Source organism: Pygoscelis adeliae, unplaced genomic scaffold (assembly GCF_000699105.1).
Source record: "Pygoscelis adeliae isolate BGI_AS28 unplaced genomic scaffold, ASM69910v1 Scaffold135, whole genome shotgun sequence".
NCBI classification, from domain to species: domain Eukaryota; kingdom Metazoa; phylum Chordata; class Aves; order Sphenisciformes; family Spheniscidae; genus Pygoscelis; species Pygoscelis adeliae.
In genome coordinates this window covers 876,983-898,231 of record NW_008824908.1, presented here as the reverse complement: position 1 = coordinate 898,231, position 21,249 = coordinate 876,983, and the positions used below count along the sequence as shown (strand labels likewise).

General features: G+C 42.6%; 1 protein-coding gene across 1 annotated transcript in view; it reads left to right on the top strand.

The window, feature by feature from the left end:
• Positions 1-16,905, top strand: part of ZNF516 (zinc finger protein 516) — a 59,586-nt gene extending 42,681 nt beyond the window's left edge. Inside the window, exons 2-5 of the mRNA XM_009324908.1 lie at positions 2,764-4,242; positions 9,144-9,248; positions 10,158-10,225; positions 16,824-16,905. Of these exons, the coding sequence (XP_009323183.1) occupies positions 2,764-4,242; positions 9,144-9,248; positions 10,158-10,225; positions 16,824-16,883 (1,712 nt within the window). The 3' untranslated portion in view covers positions 16,884-16,905. The remainder of the gene's footprint in view (positions 1-2,763; positions 4,243-9,143; positions 9,249-10,157; positions 10,226-16,823) is intronic.
• The last annotated feature ends 4,344 nt before the right edge of the window (positions 16,906-21,249 follow it).

The following is a 21,249-nucleotide window of genomic DNA, read 5'->3' as shown; positions in this document are numbered from 1 at the left end:
GTCCCTGCTGGAGAGCAGGATGGGGCTAGGGAAAAGCTTAGGCTGTGCTTTGTGCTGGTGAAGAAGTGTGAGTTGGCCTGCAGGTGAAAAGCATGTCTGTCCAAACCTTCACTTTTGAGGGTAGGGCTGTAGGGTTTTTTGGGGTTTTGGGGTTTTTTTTTTTGCTAGAAGTGCAGCTTGAGCAGTTAACATAAATATTGCTATTGAGGCTCCTGATCTAAGCTTTTAAAATTATTCCTAGTATGTTCAGTACTGTTCTTGTGAGATATCAGAAGAATTGAATCTAGCAAGACGCTATGAAGATACATTAGAAGCCATGTTTTGTAATAACCTTACAAATTTTCATACATTGTACTGACAGCATATGCCTTCAGCATTGTGGCAACTGCGGGCCTAGATACACCCCAGAAATGCCTTCATCGTTTTCCTACTCTGTGCTACATTTTCCACCTGGAAAACCCCTTTTTCTTTGATGGCTACACTAAGGCAGTAGGGCTAAAAGGACTGTAGTCACCTCTAGGTTTGCAGTCCCAGGCTTTATACGCACGGCTATTGGGGCACACGGGACTGTGGTCTGTCTCTCTGCTATCTCCTCCTCCCCCCCTCCCCAAGTCCAGACCTAAACTGAACAGTCCAGACCTAAAGACCAAGCCCAGACCTAACCCATGCCACCTCACAGTCTGTTCGACTTTGTCCTTTTTGCCGAAACAGCGCGGTACGTAGATTTTGACCAAGTCAGAAAGCATCAAGGAGTGTCTGAGGTACGCAGAGCAACCTGGGACTCGCGGGCATCTGCCAATGCGCCCCTTCATCACGGCTGCACAGGTGGGCCAAGGAGTGGCTGGAGCCTCCCGGCTCTGCAGGCCCTGAGAGCGGGGCTGGCGGTGGTCCCCCACCTCCCTCCTCTGCCTGCTCTGCTCAGTGTAGCCAGTAGGTCGGTTCAGTCTCTGCTGAGTACTGCTACGACCGAATGATTTGTTTTTGCTTTCCTTTATTATTTACTATGATGATCAAAGGAGCCGCTCCTTGTGATCGTAAAGAGAAGCCTTAAAATCTTATTTAAGAGCACGAATGTTTTGGGCTTTGACAGATGTGCTTTGAAAATAACACAGATGTGCAGTGTCAGATTTCACCGCTGCATGCAGTGTCTTTGTTTCAAACTGTAAATTTGGCTAGTAGTGCTGGGCATGTGCTTTTCCAAAGCTTTGCCCCCTGCAACACAGGAAAGACAAGTTTCTAGGTTGTGGGGTTTCCCCCCCCTGAATTTACCCGCTTAGAGTGTTTGAAAGGAAAATGATCTTAGCAGAGTGAGCACTCAGTCCTGCAAGGCTGCAAATCTATGGGTTATTTTTAACCTAATTACCTCAAATTAAACAAAAGCTTAAGAACTTTTTGCTTGAATTGAAGGCGAGGCTAAGTAGACTTTATTTGCAGTGAAACTCCAGCCGAAGACATGCTTCTTCCATTGCGTCGTGCAGAATAATGCCCGTGGCGTTGTGCTGCACTAATGAACAGCGCTTGATTTTCTGAAGTGCTGGCTTTTATGAGTTAATGCGAGAGGATATGCAGCTCTAGAGCAGTTCACTCCTTTTCCATTCTCACCCCTCCTATGGATGCGGTGATCACTTTGGACTGGTGACATTTTAGATGGAGCATGGTCTCCTTACACTTGCCTGGCAGTGGCTCATTAACTGCATGTTAATTGAAACTGAAAGTTTGTCAGATGATTCAATTCAGTTACATGTTAAATGGATTCAGTGCAGTAAGCATTACTGCTGTGATGAAAATCTCTGTGGAATTGATTTGTGAACTGATTTGGAGGGATTCAACGGCTTCATCAGCGGCTCTGAGAGATCAGCATCAGGAGAGCGGGCAGAGGTAGCCATGCTCCCAGCAAAACAAATCCTACTCTTCTCTTTCCCCCTAAATGGCTTTAATTACTGCCCAGTATGTTCCCTTTCCAGGACGTGTTAGGTAGATAAATTTACTCTAGAGAGCTGAGAAGCGAAGAAGAAAATGGGAAGAATCGAAAATCTGGTTTGAATTCTGTAATCTAAATGGCTGAAAATGCTGAATTCCTTATCTCTCAGTGGATCAAGCAGTCATAAAATTTTCCTAAAGTTTGACTCGAATGTAAAAGTATGTTTAAAAAAAAAAAAAGTATCTGCTTTAAACTAACGGATGGAAAATTCAAAATTTACATCCTCCATAACTCATCTTTTATACTTGGCCACTGCAAAAGTCCCTCTTAAGTGAGCAATTTATTCTGTATGCTGTACCTGCTTATATGCTTGGTTTCCGTGTGGAGCCAATTTTTATTGCTGAGTTATAAACCCTTTGAAAATAGGGGCTTGTAATGGAAATGCTGACAGACCTTTAACTAGGTCAGTCTTATCTGGCTCCATTATCTTTGCTTTTGTTAAAGCATTAAATGGTTGCATATTTGTTTATTTTTCTTACAGTCCCAGAATGTTAAGATGGGTACATTATTGAATTGTTCTTTCTTCAAAATGTCACGAACATACAGCATTAGAGAGTTTATCCAGACTTCGCAGTCATCTTTAAAAGTAAATTGAACTGTTGTGTCTTATTTCAAGATTTTCTTGCTTATACAGTACATTTAGTCTGTAGCATGTCATTACGATACTAATACCAAAGTTTGCTTTTCTCCTGCTATCTTACTCTAATCTTGAATTTTGCTCTGTCTTTTGGCCTCCTTTCTGCATAAAATGACAATGATGTTTTTTTGTTTCTCCCATTCAGATGAAAAGCCATACCACTGCAACTTCTCTGAAGAGGAAAGCCCAATGGTAACATCTCAGTTGGATGAACTCCCAAAGCTGGGAAGCCGCACCACCAGAGAAAATGAGGCCAGGGAATCTAAACCAGAGATTCCTGCCCTGGTGTCGGCACTGGAGAGTGTCATCAAGGAGCCCTTTTCAAAATACCAAGATCTAAAAAGTTCTGCAGACATAAAGATGCCAGCATTTCACCACAGCCAAGGGCTTCCTTGCTCCAGTCGCATTGCTAGCTTTGCTTCAGGTGTGGGCCAGACGTCTTCAACCATGGTCATGGACTTGAAAACATCACTTGAAGTGCAGGCTAGTCGCACTAGAGAAAATTTGCTAGGCCTAAACAGGGAGCATCCTCTGATAGAAAAAGGTGCTGAAGCTCAAGAGGTAGCTCCACTCGATTTGAGTGAAAAATCAACGAGGGATAATTCATGCAATAAAAATCTGAATACATCCTTGCAGGCTACTTTAATTGTCTACCCGTGTCCTTTCTGCAGTCACAAGACCTACTACCCTGAAGTCCTGTGGATGCACAAAAGAATTTTGCACAAAATCAGCTGTAACTCAATGGTCCCCCCTTGGGTTCAACAGAACGGATTCAAGAGTATTAAAAACAACCTGGTCTTTCTGGCAAGGAGTGGGCGTACTGGCCCCCCTCCAGTTCTTGGTGGTAAGGAATGCCAGCCTTTGCCTGTTGCCAGATTTACGCGCACTCAAGTGCCAGGTGCATTGCCAGGGTCCAAAAGCAGCTCTCTTTCTGTTGGGATGACTGCAAAGTCCGGGAGTACGCATCAGTCAAAGGACGGTCACGCCTTCGGCCACTGTGGTCCACGCTTATCAGCTCTGGATGGGTACAGACAGCCCAAGTTAAACCATTCCCAGGAGCAATACAGCTTAGCAGCACAACAAAAAAGTAAATATGAAGCCAATTCCAAACTTATGCAAATGGGAGCCTATAGCAGAAGCGTAACGCCTACTCAGACGGTCATATCCAGGCCTAGCACACAGCCCACCAACAGCAAGCAAGTGGAAAGGTACGTGGTTCCCCAAGGAAGTACTAGTTTTGCCCCTCCAGGTAAGCACTGTGCATCCGACTCCATGAAGGCCAAATTCAACCCACCGCCGCAGTATCATCCTCTGTGTAAAAGCGAGCAGTACGCTAAACACGAAGAGCCATTGGTGCCTCAGAGGGAGTCTCACGTGAAGGCTGGGAATGAGATGAGGACATTGGCAAACTGCACAGCGGTAGCACGAGTGAGTCCACTGCTGCAGCCCCAGCCTAGCACCGCGGGAGTTTCTCCAGCTTTACACTCCAGCAAACAGGATCCGGGATCAGACGGGCATGAGAAACGTTTGGACATTTTAAATATCTTTAAAACATACATTCCAAAGGACCTTGCTTCGTTGTACCAAACCTGCGGTGCCAACAGCCCTGTCCTGGATCACGCAGGTAAGGTTTTCACAAGCCCTTCCGTAGCTGAGGACGGGGCTTGCTTGTTCCTGCTTCGTTCGGAGCTACGACACGCTGTTTCACAGTTTCTTCCTTCTCTCCCTTTAACGGTTGGGATTACAAGTTCATTGTTTTTATCATTTCTGGATAGGCTTGAATAGGTTTGTTTACCGATCTCTAACATTGCAGCATCCCCCCTCGTGCACTGTGTGACATTTCTGTCGCAGGTTAAATGTATCTGGTTCCACCTGGAGTATTACTGTTCCTTTGTCCCCTCGCTTCAAGCAGGCTAAAGTTACACAGATGTGCTGTCACACGAAGATCCCCCTGATATGCTGGTGCTGGCACACATCATAATCTTTTTTGCTTCGGGCAAAATAAACATCCTCTGGGCTTATCTGTGATGTTATTTTGGAGGTTTTGTTCAATTTTGTCTGCAAACAAGTCTTCTAACAACAGAGAGAGATAATTACTTGTCAGTGTCCTTTGTCTTTCTTGACAAAAGTCTTAAGATCTTCCTTGTCCATATCAAAGACTGCAGTGGTATTTTTCAAATGATTCTTTTGATCTGTTTGTATGTTTATAATTAAAAAGAGGTAGGGCTGAATATGTGCTTGCTAATTCACATAAGCAGGAAAGGCAGTTGTGCAAATAGCCGGTTTAAAAGTTCAGGGACTAAAAAAGTATCAGAGCTCTGCTTCTGTCTCTTGCCAGTCAACTGCCACGTAAAAAGAAGCGGGGCGGGGGGGAGAAACCTTTGTATTTGCATTTGAAACCATACACTTCTGACTATCTGCCAGAATTAGTTTGCCTCAGTGGAAACTGAAAATCACACTGATTTATTACTCGAGGTAGGTGTTTGTGGGAGAGGGGAGAATGGGGGGAGAATGGGAGCCACAGTCCCAGCTCTCACCATTTGTAAACCATCCCATTTTTTTACACGCTTCTTCTCTTAGTAGAAGTTGTGCAAGAACTGAACTCCACATGGAAAGAACACACATTCCAGACCGGTGTTCTAGTGTCCTCACCTGACATAATGCTCTCTGTTTTGTCAAAAGCATGTGTGAAATGGAGCTTGTGACCCCATTTTGCAAGTGAGACAAAACCCAGGACATTTGGAAGCTGGTAGTCTAAGGACAGCTATGGTCTAGTGCCCAGAAAGTGTGTGCTAGTTGACCACTCTGGCAGCTGTGAGGCAAGGAAGGGGCCATAGTATTTGGTCAGGTCTTGGTGGAAGACCTTTTGGAGAAGACAAAATCTATCTGAAATAGTCCATGAGGTGCACCTTCTAGCCACTCCATTGTCAGTTTTGCTCAATCATTTAAAAAGTTATACTGCGTAGGAGCTGACTGTTATTTATTACTATTGAGTAGATTATTTTGCAGGTGGTTAGAGCCCACGTGATTGTTGCAACTAACATCAGGCTCCTGGTTTTTGTTAAGGAAGCAGAGGAGGACATGCTCGGTTTCTAAAACTGCCGGGTCAGTGTTCCTGTTTTTGTCCAGCCAACTTTGCTTTTGCCATTCCAGTGCCTAGGAACGTTGCCTGAAGTTTCTCCCTGCCCGCTTCCTCCTCTAAATACCAGTTAATTGTTCCACCATCAACTTGGGGTACCTTCACCTGGGTGCCCTCCTTAATGTTATTTAATACTACATTGTGTCAACCTGCTCAGAAAAATCTTACTGATCCAGTGAGCTCCCAGAGGGATGGAGAGAAACAGTAAAAGCCAGGAGCTAGAAGCTGACTTAGTGAATGCGGGCACCTGAAAAACCATAAGGACCGTTGGGGCAAAGTAAAGTAGGGGCAGGGTTTCCAAGGATGTCTCTATTTACCTGCTTTTTAAAAGAGGGATTTTACTGCCAAAATGTTTTTGCTGGGCAGTGATTTCCAGAGACACTTTAACTGGGAGTTATTTAGTGCCCATCTCTGCTTTGAAATCTCTTCTTTCATTCCAAGTGTTTTACAGCAATCAAGTTTTCAGAATTTGAAACTTTGTTTTTTATGTAGCTTGTCTTTATTTTATATACAACTTCCAGGTTGTTGATGGTTCTCCAAACCAATTGGTATGATGGCTGTTTTTCATAGCACTAAAATAAAAAAAGCTGCTGCAGGCAAAAGGAACAAGATTCTACCAACTGCGAATAGAGGAGGGTAAATGAACCTTGTCTGAAATAACACACAGCCCTAGACTGAGCCCTCTGAGTCAGTATGCATCGTACAATTAATTCTTAATATGGCAATCGTGACATAACCAACAACCAAAAATCCCCCTTAGGTATACTGTTTGTCACATGGTTTTTTTCCCAATTGAATGTTTCTGATAGGCTTTACTTGGGTGTTTGGTGTACTACCTCATCTTGGATCGTAGTAGAATATTTTAGTGTGTGATATGGCAGTGTTCAACATCCCTTAGAGTGACTGGATTTATTTCTGGGATCCTTTCTTTTACATTTGTGTCTGTTCCAGTGTGTCCTTGGAAAAGAGAGTTGTGTACCTACTGTTGTGATATAGCTGCAAACACAAAGCTTGCTGTGCTTAGGCTAGGTTTGTTTCACACTGCCCAATCTTCCCAAACACTTGTAGAGAGAATCTTACTGTTATATTTAATAGTGGTTGTTTATTTTATTCATGATATTTACATGAATTGCCATATTAGGAAAGGATGGGTTATGGCAGCAGATGCATGGGGCTCCTTTGAGACCAGCTTTGAGCATTGGTTTCGCAGAAGCTCCCGTTCAGGTAGTCACGTTCCTTTACCTTAATTTGGTAACACCTGTAGTCATCCACCTTCTTTTGTTCACGTAAAGGATAACCTGCGTGATGACTCATAGGGGTATTGCCTTGCAGCAATGATGCCCCTAGCTCAAAGCTCTGAACTATAAAAGCCTTATGGTACTCCTTAGGAAATGCAACAATGGCAAATATACCTGGAAGCAATCCATTTTTTCCACCTGTTTTTTAAATAACTATGATAAAGTGAGTGCCAGGGAGGGGTTAGATGAAAGTCCTAACCTGCTCACCTTTGGCATTTGCACAGGGTTGCACGTTGCCTTACCGTAGCATCCTCAACCTGCTTCATGCATGACTCAAGTGGGAGTAGTGTTTCCATGAAGGCTGTCGGATCGGGCCCATAATGGCTGCTGAGACAAGCGTATTCACCTTTCACAGAGGGAGACTTGGGGTATAGAGAGATTAAATGTCTTTCCAGAGGTGGCAGGAACCCAGGTCTCCCAGGCTCCATGGGAGCCAGTAGCAGAGCCCTGCCCTGCCTGTCCCTGCCTGTCTGGTGGCCGGCACAGCGGTTTGGCAAAGGCCACATCTGGTCCCTCAACACGCTTCGCTCAGCTTTGCTTTCAAGCATGCAGCTGTAGTTCTGGCCAGTGAGGGGAAAATGCTAGTAACAGACAAGAAAATCTGCTTTAATCTTGACTGCCTTACAAGGCAAATCCATCTCATTATAGTACGGTGAAGCTCTCATTGAAATTTATGTGATTTTTTGGGGGGGTTTGGGGTTTTTTTTTGTGTGTGTGTGTGTATACGTGATCTGTATTTGCCCCTAAATTATGATCTCATTTGACTGCCGGGAACTGAATTGTTGGGAGCAAGTGTGTTCAGCTACATTATACAGACTGTGCTGCCATCTGCAGGAGGTGCTATTATAAAAAAAGAAAACAATTTGTGAATGGTTTGGGTTTTTTTTTTCCAGTTTGTGAAAAGCATTTCTTTTCAATATATGTTGTGGTAAAAACCATCGCAGGACACTTGGTGCCATACCAGCAGAGTAAATGGCAGCCTGTCTTCTTTTCCATTCATTTTCACGTACAGCATCTGTATTTCGGATGAGCCCTCTGGCATCCTGCAGTTGCTTTTTCAACTGGGAGGAGGGAGGGTGGTTGCCACTCTTTTGTTCACAATTTTGCTCTTTTTAAATGCTGTAACGGGGGAAAAAAATGAAAGAACAGCTGAAACTTCCTTTCCACTGACAACCCCCTGAGAATTTCTTCAACAGCTGAAGTATTCCAGTGGCAAATGGAAACATCAACTCTTTCCTTCCGAGGAGGGCATTTTACCAAAAGAGAAAAGATGATGTTCAAACGTTTTTGTTTTTTTTTAATAATAAAAAAGCCCAATAAAAGTCAAACGTGTCTTTTTTGATCAGCAGCAAAAAGACAAAGACCAGCCCTTTAAGTCAGATACTGTAAACTGACCTTTGGAGAAAAAGGAGAGGTTTGAGCGGTTTTCCACAAATGCTAATGGCCTAGAAAACATGTTTACCCAGGGCTGGGGGAAGGCTGCTGCGCTGCTACCAGCTCAAAATGTCCGGAATGACACTTTCATTCACAGATGTCTTTCGTCTGTGCCTCAGAGGTCCGGGGTCAAAGCAGCACCGGCAGGCAGGTAGGCAGGGGCGAAAGGTTTGATCAGTCTGTGATGGCTCCGCTCGCTCTGCATTTGTCTCTGAGGTATTGCTGCCCGGGGGGGACAGTCGGGCTCTGGTCCTGCTCACTTCCTATTATCCATGTGACTTGTCTCCGCCACGCTGGAGTCACTTTGATTTGCCTGATGTACTGCTTGACAAAGCTGGGTGATGGCTGAGAAGTGGATCCAGCTGCTCTGAAAAGCGCACACCTGACATGCCAGTCCTGGTGCGGGCACATCATGGGGAGCATTTTTTAATTCAATGTAATTTATGCATTCTTGCAGTCCTGTGTGTGCCTGGCCTGTCAGCCAGTGCCTAGATGAAGGCTGACAGTTGTCATCCAGGGCCTGAAGGTAGCCTCACATAATGACACATTAGACATACTAATGATGTTTTCTTCTGGCATAATGTTTTCTTCTCAACTTTCCTCTCTCCTCTCCCCCCCACCTTCCTTCCCTCCCTCCCTCCCTCCTGACTACAGGGATGCTCAGGACACAAACACGCCAAGGAGACTGCGTCTGCAGAGAATGTGGAAAATGCTTTACCCAACCCAGTCACCTCAGGACTCATCAGAGGTCCCATGCAGGTACCTTTTCACACTTGCTCTTGCTTTCTCCCTTTCCTGCTTGCCTGGTTTTGGATCCAGCTAACAAAATGCCAAGAATTACGTTTCACATACCATGTTAACCTAAGTAATTCCAGTACCTAAATCTAATAAACAGGTTTTTTATTTTTACGACTGTTGCTCTTGTTCTCCGGATATTGCTTACCTCTGATCCCTGCCCTAACTCCATAAAATTGCAATGCATTTAAGATAAGTCTGTTTGCAAATCTTTTCTTTTAATTAGAGAGTAGGGTACTCAGAAATGAATATGCTAATGAATTCTGTTGCCACCAGCACAAATTGAAATCAAAGTACCCCTTTCAGCACAACATAAGGCTTTGTTTTGCCTCATCGTTGCTGTTGACAGGAACATTTTTGTGGGAAACGAGATTTTTCCGCAGACTGGTCAGCCCTAAAATGGGAAACCCCCCCCAGCCATTTTTAACCTGGCACCGTCTGTGGTTGAGGCTGTAGGAGGCTAAAGCCACCAGTGTCGAGAGACCTCCTGAGCATTGCATGAGACAGTGAGACTAGCGGGTTCCTCCTGAAAAGTGTGAATGATGCATACATAAGCCGGTCTGATGCAAAATGACAGAGGCCAAATGGTAAGTAATGCAAGAAAAGGGTCCCTTTACACATACATTGATAATTAATGTTGTCAGTGATTGCTTTCTTCAGCGCCGAAGAATGAATTAAAAAGGGCAGTGGCCCTAGGCTGCCATTAGCACACTCTCTTACAGTAAGTGTTACGGTAAATTGGTATTTTCCGGCCACAGGCTAGTAGCTGGTGTCTTTTTTTGAACGTGGTTAATCTGTAATGGTCTCAAATAATGTACACACACTAACGAAGCTTGAATGTTCATCTGTTAACAAGCCCCCTTGTTCCCACAGTGGTATTTGAGTCTAATGGACTCCGAGGTACTGAAGTTCACACCACCTCCGCAGATGCCTCAAAACAAGTATGTTTTACAATTAATTGGATGTTTGGTTTTTAATGTGGTAGCTGGGAAAAAGTTGCACAGTGATACTCATCACTGAAACGCTGTTTTATAACATGTATAAATAATAACGGTGTTGCTTGATTTTTAGCTCTTAAATTTTTTAAGTGTTTTATCAAAGTCTGTTATATAGAGAGTCAGTTAATTGTAGAGCAGGTAGTTAGTGTTTAAATAAACATGTTGTCAGCTTACTGGGGAGTGGGTGGGATAGGTAACTCTGTAATGCCCAGTGATATGTAATAGTGAGATAGTACATAAAGAATTCCTAGAAATAATTTGCTTTTACAATTAACACGTTTTCTGCTTCAACAATACAATTAACGCTTAGTCTGTATTTTTCTGAAGAGTATTCGTACCCCGATATCCAGTATCTGGCCTTTGAAAGGCTCTCATCCTCCAGTTTCTGTAGACTCTGTGTGGCCGTGTGCTTTCCTGTTTCTAGTATACAGTTTCCTGTCTAACACTTCTCAGAGCTCTGAATTATACATGACAAAGCTGTTACATAGAAAACCATTAAACTGAATTTGTTTTGTGTATCTTCTGTCTTTGGAGACCAGTGTCATAACCTGGACCTTCCCACTCCATCTTCCAGCTTGGCAGGTGGGTTTCAGGGTACACCTTCTTATGGGCAGTTTTCTTTCATTGTGAAACTGCCTCCAGCATCACTTACTTTTTCTTTCATCCACGTTTTTAGTTTAATTTTGACTACAGCACTTTTCCTGTCCTCCTGTCTCTTCCTAAACGATCGCAGATAGTTTTGGCCATGCTTAGAGGATGCATCTCCATGCTAGTCCTGCCTTCGTGAAGTTTAGGACTTGGTTTCTATTTGCTCAGTAAATATCCTCACCAGGCACCACCACATTGCATAGTTCATATGTTGCACCCTTCATGGAGACTCTTGGCACCTTCTCTGTTGCACTTGCATCTTTCTGATCCAAAGGCTACATGGGGAACCCAGCCGCTGCCACAGGAGTATCTTAGTTGCTGTCAGGCCATAGGAATGGCCAACAACTCTCCTCATAAAGTTTTCAAGATGGCATAGCACTCAGTTGTTGTTGTTGTGGGCAGCGTTTGCTTTGCTTTTGTGGGACAGTAGCAGCAAAGTTATGCTACAGTGGGAGAACTAGGTTGAAGTGCTCTCCTTATGGTGCTTATCTAATAAAATAGTGCAAGGAGATACCTCTCAGTAGAAGTATGCGACAGAGTGAAACACTGCAGCTCTGCAAACTAGCTCAACTAGTCTTTGGTTCTCATTGGTTTAGTAATGTAGATTTAGTAAACCTAAGCATCTTTAAAATGCTCTGTAATCTTTTCATGCTTATGGTTTTATCCTGTGTAGTTGAGATCAGATCCTGAAGGCATCTGGGCTTTTTTCCTCTAAAAGACAATGTAAGGTCAAAGTTGGAAATACATTTCCAAAAAAATTCTGAAATGGTCGTATCTATCCAAAAAGCTCAGTCCACATCTGGCCTCTTTTTGTTATTCGGGTTATATTACTGCACCATAAATTTACTCATAATCTTGTCTTTGTAAACTACTGCCATGCCAGAATTTATTGACTAACTTCTTCCAGGGCAAATGTAGTTTGCTCTTGCAGTCTCAGTCCGTGTCAATCTGTCTTCAAAGTATTTGATTAAATTACAGCATCTCTCAATACAGCAGAATACTGAGTAGGGGTTAGCTTCATGAATCGCTTCGTCGCTTGAAAGTCAGTATTTCTTCCACAGAAGCTGCGGTGTGATCACTTCTCCAGGAGATAGTTCCCTTTCTTTTGTCTTGTTTGCTCCTCGGCATCAGCCTTTGTCTCAGTTTGTCAGCGTCTCTTGTCGGTTAGGATTATTCAGTTGTCTGCTGCTTTGCTTGTTCTCATCGCGAGCAAGCTTTGCGTTCCCCCAGAAGACTCCACCTGCACAGTCCCTGGGCGTTAGGGAGGGAATACGCTCATTTCTACCTGCAGCTGTAGGGGCCTTTAGAAGCACAGAAACGAGCTCATACCGAGAACGATGCCTGCAGCATTCTGGTAACATTACGATTTCCCACTTTAAACATTGTCACTCTGTGTCTTCATTTCATTTCTTAATTGGGGACAGATCTATTCATGAGAGTTTACCGTGTAAAGTCAGTTCAAGTTACAGAAGTGCTGTGCACATGCTCCCAGCAAGAAACAATAGTTACTACGTACGGTAGCTTGAGAATGAAAGGGGTTTTTTTTATGTTAAGTGGAAGTGATTCACTTTACATAATGTTTCCTCCTTACAGGTAAAATATCTTCCCCTGAGTAGTCTGCTAAAGAGCAAAAATATTAACATTAGTATTTCACAGTTCCTCCATTCCCTTCAGTAGTCAACCAGAAGATCATCTCTAAAGATTTCCTTTATGAAAGAATGTTAGGTAGGGCTTTTAAAGTCCCCCAGCGTAGTAGCTTACAACAGTGCTACATTATATAGCAGTTTTCTCACAGAATAATTTTAATTCTGCGAGTTAAAAATAGGGTCTTACAGCCAAGCTTTTTAAAAAATGAGCCAGCTGAATCTATATTTAGGTGTCTAAATAAGAAACCTACTTTAGTTTAATGAACCACCAACCCGAGATGCAGGTGTTGAGCATCACTGAAAAGTAGGCCACCTGTAGGGGTGTGTAAAGAAGAACGTACACACCCAGTTTTGATAATATTAGCACTGGGCTGTGTTTCATGCTTTGTTATCAGCACCAATGAAATATAAACAAAAGGTAGGAAATACGATGTTCATTTCCTTCGTAACATTATTTACTGTGGTTTCTTACTTCTACCTGAGTGGCTTAAAAAAAAAAAAAAAAGGAGGACATTTTTACATCAAATGAATTTCCCGTGAACTCTGGAATATTTCCTACTCTTCTTTGTCTAAAGGACAAAAAATGCTCATTACATACCCCAGGTCAACACAATCTGTGCAAAGTCATGTAGATTCTCTTGAAATGCTGCCATATTAAACACACTGAATATTCTGAATATTTTTATAAATGCTAAATATCCCAATATATCCATAATTAAGCTTGCTTATCCACAATGAATATTTATCTTAATTTGGAATACACTAAGCAGCATCCAAAGACCTGATTTGGTAGGCATGAATTCGGGGAGCGCGCTCCAGTTGCTTATACATGGCAAGACGAAAGCTGGTTCCCCTTTGGAAGGGTCCCTGTGACCCCTGAGTGGCTTAAGCTGCTGCAGCTCTCAAAGCAAAGGTCTCCCTAAAGCCTGGGGTCATTTCAGAGACACTGCCTGATGCTGCAACGCTGCAGCCAGAAGCCCAATTCCCAAGTGCATTCAGTGGCACAGGAGTCAGTCTCTAGCCTGCTTTTGCAAAATGGTGACAGCAGTTGTAGCAATTTCTAATACATATGCTTTGCATTTAACTTCCACTGCTGCATTTTTAAAACATATAAAAACTTGGCCCGCTTTAGGAATATAGTTTACCCTCTATCAGTGCTGTGTCAAACAGTGTGCTCTAAAAATTTTAAGGGACAAATAATGGGTGTTCAAAAGGCGTGATTTACTGGTTAGCAACGGGGAAGACTACTGTCTAATTGAGGGTATATATACGTGAAGCATATTTGCAGGGCTGGAGCCAGAGACACCAAGTGCTCTGCCTTTTGTATGAGTGAAAACAAGCAAAACCCCCAAAACTCCAACCTTTGCCCTCTCCAGAAAAACACCCTTTTACTCACAGAAAATCAATTAAAAGCTTCCAGCCCAGAAAAAAAATGAACTGTTGGTATCATGGATCTCTCTGGCTGAAGCTTTCCCCATGCCAGAAGGCATTGATGGTCCTTTCCTCTGGAAGAGCTGTGCGCACCACAGTTCTTGGGCCTCATTCACTGAAAAGAGAGGTGCGCAGTAGGTCCTGTGTGACAGGGGTAAACCACCTTCATTAGGGAGTCCATAAGCCTTAATTTTCTCCACTGTAACTATTTTAAAGTATTTCTTGCACCATTCGGTACTCGAGATGGCATAAATGTGAATAGTCAGAATTTTGGGGATAGATTGGAAAGAAAACACTACATGTATATATACATACACACACACACACACACACGCGCGCGTGTATATTGTAAAGGAGCTTGGGGGAAAGGCTGGGGGCATCTGTTACCTCTAATGTTTTTATAGTCCAGCAAGACTACGGCCCTGCTTGTCCTAAAGCAACTTTGTAGAGAAGGGGAGGAGCAAAAAAAAACCCACAACACAGATTAAAAAGTTATTTAAACCGTTGGTTTCTGTGTTTGGTTGGGGTTTGGTGGGTTTTTTTTTTTTGCATTTGAAATTTTAGCACTGTCTGTTAGAAGTTTTATTTATGACGTTTGTTCATATGAAATGTCTTGCCCCAGTTCCTTGTAGAGTTTCTGCTAAAGATCGTGATTAATAGTTCAGTCCTCATTATTGCAAATGTTATTTTTAAATAGTTATTCTGAGAACAAGAATTCCATTAATCAAAATAATAGATAATGAACAAATAAATGGCAACCTAATTTGTCTCGTTCATACATATGGAGATTATAATGCAAACAATCAAGGAATCATGGAGGCTGCTGTAGCGGCATCTGAGTAATATGCACGTACTGTATGTCCGTTAGTTTATGAGCATTATAGACAGGATTAGCAGCTGTAGTTCTTGTCCCAACACTTTCTCCTTGCCAGCAAACTGGAGCGGTATCTGTGCTCCAAACCAATCATTGCAATTTGTTTCAATGTCATGCGATAATTGTCTCCAATATATTAACGTGCACACAAACTGATTTTTTCCTGTTAACTGGTGAAAAGCCCTGGAAGTTGGTATGAAAGCAGCTTTTGGCATGGAAGCTATAGGTTTCACTTAAAAAAAGATCTGCTGGTTTTTCCCCTTCAAAATGCTGAAAGCGAAGAAAGCCTACTTTTTAAAATGGTGAACGTTTCACTTCAGGAAGAATTTATGTATCAGCTGTTTCAAAACCTGACCGCCCCCTCGGGCAAGGTGCCAGTACAAGGGGGTGAGCCACTGGGTGGGTTTTGGCATGCGTGAAGCTCAGGTGCTGTTTCCCAGTGAAACTGGGAGCACAGCTGAGCATCAGAGGGGCCCAGCCACCCACCCACCCAGCGCCCCTGGCCCCTCTGCGCCTCACTGCCACGGTGGGAGGAGGATGGATTCCCCCTTCCACAGGTCCGTGGGCGGGTGGTGCCTGGACCCGCAGGGCACGCCTCTGCCGCCCAAGCACCCTGCAGGCTATCCATCCCAAAAAAGCACCCCTAATTACACCCCCTTTTTCGGTTCTTACCCAGGGAAACTGGGGCAAGGCGCCTGCCATCCTGTCCGCTCCCTCCCTCCCCCCCCTCCTCCCCCAGCTCGGCGAAACCCTGCCGCGCTCCCCCGTGTACGTAGAGCCGGTTCCATATGAGACGTTTTAATGATGAATGCCTCCTCCTGGAATTGTGGCTCTGTCTCTCAGGCATGATGCAGCCGCGCAAAAATGTAAAGCATCTTTCTTGGTTTACTGCAGGAAATTCAGCATCCAACTAAGGAAGTTTTATCACATCTCTCATTCAGTTACTGTTTCCTACATTTCAAATATACTGCCATCTGTACAGCAGCTTTTTTTTTCTTTAATTTTGTTGCAAATCTTTCCGACTTAAACCAAACTTTGACTGGTAAATGTCATGAATCTCGGGCCAGGTTTAATTAGGAATTTTCTAAATCTATTAACAAAAGAGATGCACTTAATACATTATGTCAACCAGAGCTGGGCTTTCTTTAGCTATTTCGAGGGCTGCCATAGGCACAGCTTGAAACTTGCTTGGATTTTACATGGGTGCCGTATTTTATCTTGCATTAATTTAAAATGGTCTGTTTCACTTCATCAAGACTTTAGCTTAAGGATAATGCATTTATGTAAGATTAATCTTGCCATGTTGTTTTAGGATCAGGATTGTAAACTGCATTGTTCCGACAGTGATGTGCTAAATGTCATTTTAAAGCTTTTCTTGGGAGCTGCAGGCTCCCACTTATTCATGATGTTATCTTTAATTTCACTTGATTTTAGAATATCCCTGCTATTTTTTTCAACATGGTAATTATTCATGAAAATTGGCTAAAAAAAAATAAAAGGAAGATGACACGGGGGAGAAAAAAGCTGCCTTAGCATTTGACAGACCTGCGCAAGAATTCAGTTTTTCTTCTTTTAGCTGCCTCTGTGACCTCAAACTTCAGCCTTTTTAAAACGCTGATCTGCTTATGAATCCTTTTTGGCTAGCTCAAAATTCTGCTTTTTGGAGGCCACCTCTTCCCCTCCTTGTTCTCAGCCTTCTCTGAACTGCTCCATCAGATGCTACTACTCCTTCTTCTAGTCTGTCAGGGACTTTATATGGGCCTGACACACTTTGTCTTGCTGGAGATGATTTAAAAAAAACCAAAAAACTTCCGATGTGGTGGGCCAAAATGAATGTACATGATGCTAATAAAGGGTAACGAACGCCAGCAGGGCTTGCTGGAGGGTCGCACGTGGGAGCAGAGGCGAGAATGAGCTTTTCCCTGTGTCATCCTTCTTGCAGGGGAGAGACCACGGTGGTGCGGAGGTCGCCCACGCGCTGCCTTTCCGGAAGGCAACCTAGAGCCCCGGCGGAGGAGCCCCCGCGCCAGCGTCCCCCCGCGCAGCCGCCCCGCGCCCCGGCAGCTGCAGAGCAGCCTCCCTGCCAGCCATCACCTCGCCCGGAGCCGCTGCGCGAGACTGAAACCAGCGCTCTGCGAGGAGCGGGGTGCCTCTGCGCTGTTAATCATTTTAAAATAAATGAAGATGCTACACAAGATATATATAAATTGACGTACTAATCAGTCCCGTGGTTCCTTATTTCCTTTATAATAAACAGCGGAGTTGGCAAGCACTGTGGCAGCACAAGGCATCTATATTAATCAAGAGAAGTTTGAGACACTGGAAAAATTAAACTTTATGTGATTTGGACAGCATGAAGAAGTTAAGCACTGTAACAAAAACCTCCCTGATGCTCACAATGACTATTTGATACATTTGAAAAACAGCAGTGGATTCGAGGGCTGGAGAAGTATTAATTAATGAAACTGCCACTGCCTGTCATGCTGAAAAGCAAATTAAAAAAAAAAAAAAAAGAGAGGGGGGAGAAGGGGGGGTGCGGGGAAAAGGTGGCATTCGGTGCTGAGAAAGCAATGCTTGATGAAGGATTAAAGGGACTAAAGAGAAAGACCGTCATTCTGCAATGGTTTGTTTCATTACAGTTTGGGGACCACTTGCATTTCTAGTGCTCTTGCTCTTGACTGCGCACCATTAATAGTATGTGAATATGGAGATTGAAACACTTCCAGAGAAAAGCTTCTATTCGGCTTTGGAAAAGAAAAGCTAGTCGAACACTAAGAAAAAAACCAGGCTTCTGTGTTTTACTCTCAGGACCTTTTTTTGTAACAGGGCTACTTTCTTCAACCTGATCACAAAGGAATTCTTCACGTTTTAGAAAAAAAGAAATAATAAAACGCTCAGCTGTCTAACGCCGCTGATCTCTATGTTTGGAAGAGAAAAGGTGTCAGTGAACAAGTTCAGGCGGGCCCGGGCCCCGTAAAGTACTCGCTGCTCCTGCATTTGGGTCATTCACCGCTCCTCCCTGGGCCCGGTGACGTTTCGGAAAGACGAGGAACTTCTTTTGTGGTGGCAGGTTAATGTTCATATAAATGTGTCATGTCTTGTACTTGGTGATCACTGGTGGTGTTAGGAAAAAAAGGAAAAAAAAAAAAAGCTTTATATACCTCTTCTACAGTAACTCTTTAACTGCAAGTTTTCAAGGTGGGGTTGTGGCACATAACAGGTTGTTAAACCATGCAGTGTAAGCAATTAAAAATGTATTCCACAGATATAAATATTTTCTTTTCTTATTGCTGTGACACTATGTGTGATGGTAATATTTCTGAGAGTTTCAGATTTTGCACATATAATTTTATGCATTATCAAAAGTTACTGCTGCCTTGAAAGAAAATGTTCTGTGAAAATTTTTGCAAAAGCTTTACTAGTTTTTTTTTTAAATTGTAACGTTTTGTAAAGGCAGGAAATGGATTAAAAAAAAAACCTAGCATGCTAAATATATTTTTCAAAAAAGCAATAATTTTACATGTACAGAAATGATGCTAACCTTTAATACAGGTGAGAGCAACAGTTTACTTAATACAATAATGGAATAGTGCTGGTTTTGTAGAAATGGGCTTCTGACACAAAGATTTGTTTAAAAAAAAAAAAAACAAAACCCAGAAAAAAACTTAAAGCGTGATCTTTCTGTTCTAACAGTTTTGGTGGGCGGGGGGTTGCTTTTTTAAAAAAATTTAGTCAGTAATTGGTTCTGGATACGACTTGTTACTTGTTTTAAATTACTTGACAGTTTTTGTTACTTTGCAACACTTGCAACAATGCAAATTAACTTTCTTATGTATTTTTTTTAAACTAGTTTTTCCTTATGCTATTACACCAGATGTGTACCAGAATTCTCTGTAAGTCTCGGTGTAGTTAGGAACGTCTGTGCAAATACTTACAAGTGACTGTAATTAACTGTTCTGTGAAGTTATTTTGAGGGAGGTCGCATAGACACATTCCATTGTACACCAAAAAAAGAAAAAAAAAGAAAAAAGGAGAGAAAAAGAAAAAATGAAATATTTTGCTGTGTTGTTTAATGATTATCATTTTGGGTTTGCACTAGCTGTCTTGGTCTGTTTTGGGGTTTTTTTTTTGTTTCGCTTTTGTTTTGTTGCTTTTCTGAGTCATATTTTCCATGAGTGAAAGTAATGCAGTTCAGGAATGCACAAAAGCTAGTTGCTTAGCCTATTTGTTTGTGTTTTAGTTATTAAAAACTCTTCTGTACCCAAAATGGCACAAAAGTCTAGTGTACATTTGTAATTTCCTTTTTTAATTGCAGTTTTTTTGCAAGCTGATCTAGAAAATCTGAGTTAATATTTAGAGCCAAAAGCTTTTTTTCTGGAGCTTTTCTTCCAGAATCTCTGACAGAGAAGCTAGTGCTGTCACTGCCATTACCAGGGTACTAATCAGCAAAGTTTACAATCATAATTTAGCTCCATGAAGAACAACAGTAGGGGAAATCAGTTTAAATAATTATATGCTGTGTATAGCACAGAAATGAGATTTTCACTTAATTAAACAAGAAATAAGAGTGGGTGGGGAAAAGCCGACCTTAAAGACCATCTGTTTTCAGAAGCGAATCCCACAATTTCTTTTTTGTTCTTTATCATTGTATTGTATTGATTTGTTATTTTAGTAGGCCATAGTATTTAAAGTGAGTTGTGTTCCTTATTTATTTAGTCAGTGGGCTTTGATCAGCTCTTTTAAGCAACGTGGTAACTTTTTTTGGCATGACACGCTCCTGTAAAGCCCTTTTATGACTGTTACAGGGACTTTCTACTACCTCTACCAATCTACTGTTTCTTCTTCTTAACAGGTTTTTATGGTGTTGCAAGTCTAATGTAACTTAGACAATAAAGGGTTTGATTATCTACGCTGCAGATTCTCGGTGTATCTGCCATCTCTCTCTCTCTCTCTTTCTCTCTCCCTCTCCCTGGTTTTTGTGCGGTTTATTATAGCTAAAGTGCAGAAGACCTTTTTTATTCTGGCTAAAGTGAGAGACGACCTTCCTTACCGGAGTATTTTTGTATCCTGAATGTTGGGCACTGACCGAAAGTCGAACTTGGAGAAACTTCTTCCACAGAGCTAATCAGCCACTACATTGCCATCATGCTGTTTGCATTCTTGAAATTCTTTCTGTCAGAAATGCTATGAATAAATCGGTACATACTGCAAAACGGAAAGCAAATTAGAAAGCCAAAACAGTTCTTAGTTTTGTATTTCAAAACCACTTAAAGTCCTTAGTGAAAAGCCTTAGCGTAAATGCAGCCCCCATCCTATGGAAGAACTCCGCTTATACGAAAACTACTAGTTAAGAAAATGATCCTTTGGAAAATAGCGTCGTCTTGTTGGTGCAAAACACTGTTCCGCTATTAACGGACTGTCAGATAAAAATCTGCCACTGGAAGGATTCCCAGGCGTTGACATCATACACATTTCATGGTAATCCCTGTAAACGTGTTGCTGCCTTCTAGTACTTTGGGGTGCTGCGTGTCATGGAGTGCATGCGTACATTTGTCGTGCTCGACGCGTCAGAGCGTGCGTAACGTTTTGAGCTGTTTTACAAAATCATGTCATTCTAGTGGGAGTGCATCCCCGTTTGCTCATTTTCACGCTCAAAGGGTTCGTGACCAGGCCTGTGTTTGGTTTTGTTCTTCCTTGCTGTATTCCCATGCTGGGCTACTTAAAGCATAACTCGGCAGCTCCAACAGGAGTGCTAGAGTTCATTGACACGTTCGGGGATTTCTCCTTGAAAAAACAATCTGTCACAAGACCTGGAACAAAGCAAGAGGTAACTGCTTTGTTATGTTCTTGCTACATAAAATGTGTTGGGTTAAAAGTAAAGGCTGCATTTTATGTGAAGACAAATTTCCCGCTCCCCCTGCAAGCCAGTATTTTTAAGCCAGCAGTTCTGTGCAAAGCACTGAATTGCAGAGAGTCCTCTTCCCTCGTGCTCTCTCCTTTCTCTTTTGCTGTGTTTGACAGCTCCATACTTCAGGGCAATCCAATGTTCGGAGGCAAAGCTCACGTGGATTCACTGGGAGCTTTGTAGGTAAGGAGTGCCTGCTTGATCCCAATATTTAGAGAGTAACTGAAATGAAATGCAATACGTTAATATAAATAAAAATTCCTTCCACTTTAGTTTTTCAATATAAATTATGAAATGATTGTTTCTTGGAGCAGCTAGGGGTATAAAACGGTTGAAGATCAGAGAAAGCATAGACATACTCCCCTATTAACTGCTTTCTGTGGGGCTGCGTGTATGCTGGCATTCTTGAGGGGGAGTATAACCATGTGTTGACATCCTTCGCTGTCTCAAGGTAGACAGTAGC